This window comes from Monopterus albus, unplaced genomic scaffold (assembly GCF_001952655.1).
Source record: "Monopterus albus unplaced genomic scaffold, M_albus_1.0 scaffold451.1, whole genome shotgun sequence".
NCBI classification, from domain to species: Eukaryota; Metazoa; Chordata; class Actinopteri; order Synbranchiformes; family Synbranchidae; genus Monopterus; species Monopterus albus.
Window position 1 is genome coordinate 75,487 of NW_018128331.1, and position 3,809 is coordinate 79,295.

Sequence of the window (3,809 nt, forward strand, 5' to 3'; positions counted from 1 at the left end):
TTCTACTGGACTGACACATTTACTGTTAGCCAGCTAACGCTAGCTTCAGCCTGAAGGCTGCAGTTTGTACAGTTTGTCCCAACCAGGCATCTGTAGTTCACATCATCACTAGCAAACTGGATGTGATGGGAGGGGCAAACAGTGGTTAGGAGCAGCTGATGGTGTCAGTTTGTTTGGAGTCTCACTAGACCCTCTAGGCTGAAGAGACATGAGATAGAGGAGCTATAACTACCAAATGCTTTAGAAAAGTGTATGCATTAAATAATGATTTAAATCTAATTTAACAGTAAACTAACAGATGCTGAGAGACTGTAAGGAGAGCTCACCTCTCAGCAGTGGGAAGGCACAGTCCTGCATCTCCATGACGACTCCATCCAGCACTGTCAGCATTGGGGTGATGTCCAGCAGGATCAAGATGATTGGCTGATGAGAAGACAGAACGAGACACATCAGCAGCAAAACAATTAAACCATGTTCAACTGCATTATCCAAATGCCAGCACCTGTTATGTTTAATGTTTACTGGTGAGGAGTCTTACACGAACTAACGTGACAGCTCACAGGTGATGAAGGCTGAAACTGAAAGACATGCAGCGCGTATCGATACCTGACTCTGTAGGTGAAGAACAGCTCCTGGTAAATACAGGTATATTTATGATTGTCTTTTTCTTCTGTGTAAAGCCTTACAACAATGAGTTTGCTTTTCATTTCTCACCCCGTCACTGATCAGGACTCAATAAAGTGAAGGCAATTAAAACATGTTGTTTATCAAGATGAGTCCATTATATAAGAGTTAGGCCCCACACAGCTGGTTGTGCAGTGGTCGGCCTCTGTGGAAGGGGGCTCCGCTGTGTGCTAAGTGTTACCTGGTCCTTCCCGAACACATCTCCCTTGGCGATGTTGTACAGCAGGGAGTAGGCGATCTGCCCAGCAGCGCCGGTCACCACAACACGGATCGGTTCAGCCTGCAGGGAAACAAACAGCTCGGTTCATGTGTCATCGACCCGCAGTAGATAAAATACCAGACGGGGGATGTGGAACAGGAGTAACCCGCGTTGTTGATCCGAACTGGTTGGCTTACCTTTTCACATAATAAAGACCATATTGAACCGTCGGGTCCTCACAGCAAAGTTGCATATTCCAACTACTTGTAACCGGAATTATTGAATTTCCCGGTTTCCGAACCGGATTCTAAACGGATGAACCTCCTGATGTGATTGGTTTCTGAATAAACGAACAGGCCTGTGATGTGACTTGACGTTGACATCAGGACATAACCCGCCCTTGCTAAAGCGGAGGCAGCTGTTTGAACTTAATGGACAAGGGAGAGTTTAACGAGCAGCGGTTTACATCTGCGCTCTCTGCTGCCGATGCTAACGCTAACGCTAACTCTCCGGGTTTTCAGTCATTCATCACGTCTTATTTGGGTTTTGTAACTGCGCAACAAACTGCGTATAACAGCTCTGCCTTGGCTGCTTAAACACCAATTCGGCAGACAAAAAAACGCTTAATCGATACGGTTAAAGTTATATTAGCACAAAGTGAAATTAAATGACGACGCTTCCGCTCTGTTGTCAATGTCAACTGTACCTGTGCATCAGTTAGCATACACCGTTACAAACAACTTCAAAAACATATTTTCACTATATCGCAGAGAAACAACAGGTTATATATTTACATGTTCAGTACCGAGCAAAAAGCGATTAACATTACCATTTTTCTAGCGAATGAAGATGCTTCGGCTCTGCAGCGTCTAAATCCCCTGGCTCAGTAAAGGACTAGACGGAGTGGGTCACCTCTATCGCTGTGTTGTAAAGTCGGGCGGTGAAAATGCTGGTTTCACATGCACTATGGGAGTTGTAGTCATTTTAAGCTACAAAGGCAACTATTTGAGTCCGACTAACTCTACAAAAGAAACATCCTCTCCCACAATGCATCCCTCTGATCAAACCACGCCCACCGAGAGAGTAGTTTCTGAAAATGCCGCTCTCTGAAAACAAAAGGCGGCACCCTGTGGCCATTGGCAGAACTGCACCAATTGTCTTGTACAGGGATCCACTGCTTTGTCCATCCCTAACCCTAACGAGGTTCGCGGGGGGCTGGAGCCAATCCTAGCTGAAATTGTGCCTGAGGCGGGGTCCACCCTGACAGCGTTAAGCACCGCTCCGCTGTGCCGCCCCACTGCTGTGTCTGATTTCATGATTTGTAAAGCACTTTTAAAGCTATTCATCACACAGAAGAAGGTCACTGTTATGTTTGATTCCCCTCTTAAGTGATCTAGGAATCCCTTAGGACTTTAGGAGAAACTAATCTGAAAAACAAAACAAACCAATAAAACAATGATGAGACACTGGGCCCTTGGGCACAGACCTTGAAGAGAAGGACCTCAGGATAAAAGTGAAAGTGTGAGGAGAGAGAAGAGCGCGGGTCGTATTCAACCAGATGAGCTTTTCAATTTCGGCCTATCAAGGACACCGGCGGCCATGTTGAATCTGTGTTCGCGCCCTGCAGGCGTGTGCTGCTGCCAGCCAGGCAGGAACTGACCGCGGTGCTGATCATCTGCGGGTGCGCAGCTGCATCAAGGCAGCAAACACACGGTAGAGGGCCGGAAGCACGGTAACTTAGCCTTCAAAATAAAAGTACAAAAAAATGTTGAGGAAGCACAACAAATTACGTTTCTTTTTTTCAGCCATATTAACACAGGTTCTTTGCTTTTCCTCACACACACACACACACACACACACACACACACACACACACACACACACTTGGACATAACCCTCAGTGCAACACCTGTAAATATACCTCATACACATTATACAGAGTCATAGAGGTTTCTAGTTTTAAGTACTTTGTTTTTATTCCTATTTCTCTCATTTCAATGAACATCGATCTTTATTTAAAAACAATGTTCTATATTGTTTTTGCATATTCATTCTTTGGAACAATGTATTACGTATTTCTCATATTTGCCACTAAAACGTTCTTTCAAACATGATGATGTCACGTCAATATAACTTAAAACCATAGGGTGAGAGCAGTAACGTCATAGAGTGGCTCCTGGAGGCAGACGATGTCACATTAAACCCCCCATCCTCTCATTTCAGTTTCTGATGATTTCTTTAATCGACCCTAAAAGCTTTTGGGGCTTTTAGTTTTTCGGTTCGGGCCGGATGCCGTCTCGTTTCCGCTGCCTGGCTTTACTAAGGCACCAAGTCTTTGCCAAAGCTGCTATGAAGAACTGATCCAATGAATTAATGATGACGCGGTCAGAAAGACGCGCAACCTGGTGATTCCTTCGCTGACAACGCGGTGGAGTCGTGTTTCCATGTTCACACCTGAACTCTAACGGAAAAGGCCCGGATGAAGGCACGGCTCTGTTTCCTCTCCACGTTAGCCATCCGCCCACCACAGCAGCTTGAGTTAACGTCGATGGGTTAAAGAGCTAACGCTGATATTCTTTCACTAATTTTGAGGGAAACAATAATGCTGCGTTCAAGGACGCGCGGTCAGCTCCGTGCGCGCCGTGGTCAGGCAAACCGACACTGTGCTGCTTTCAACTTACCTGCGAGTAAAACGCCCGCACCACCACGTACATGGAGGTCAGCAGCGTCAACATGGTCCCGCCGGTGTTTGGGTGTCGTTCACCGACTTGAAGCAGAAACGGCGGCTCGATCCTACACGAAGACAGAGAAAGAGGGGGAGACAGTTGGACACCTAGAGAGAAAAGACAGGAAGACGGGCAGGTGTGACAGGACAGTGCTGCAGTCCCACTAGCAGGCTTCTGGCCCGGGACTTACACATGCACCC

General features: G+C 46.5%; 1 protein-coding gene across 1 annotated transcript in view; it reads right to left on the minus strand.

Moving 5' to 3' along the window:
• The window catches only part of LOC109952294 (malate dehydrogenase, cytoplasmic), a 6,433-nt gene extending 4,597 nt beyond the window's left edge, over nt 1-1,836 (minus strand). Inside the window, exons 1-3 of the mRNA XM_020587302.1 lie at nt 1,713-1,836; nt 866-964; nt 327-423 (exon numbers count right to left, since the gene is read on the minus strand). Of these exons, the coding sequence (XP_020442958.1) occupies nt 327-423; nt 866-964; nt 1,713-1,715 (199 nt within the window). The 5' untranslated portion in view covers nt 1,716-1,836. The remainder of the gene's footprint in view (nt 1-326; nt 424-865; nt 965-1,712) is intronic.
• Between the last annotated feature and the right edge of the window lie 1,973 nt (nt 1,837-3,809).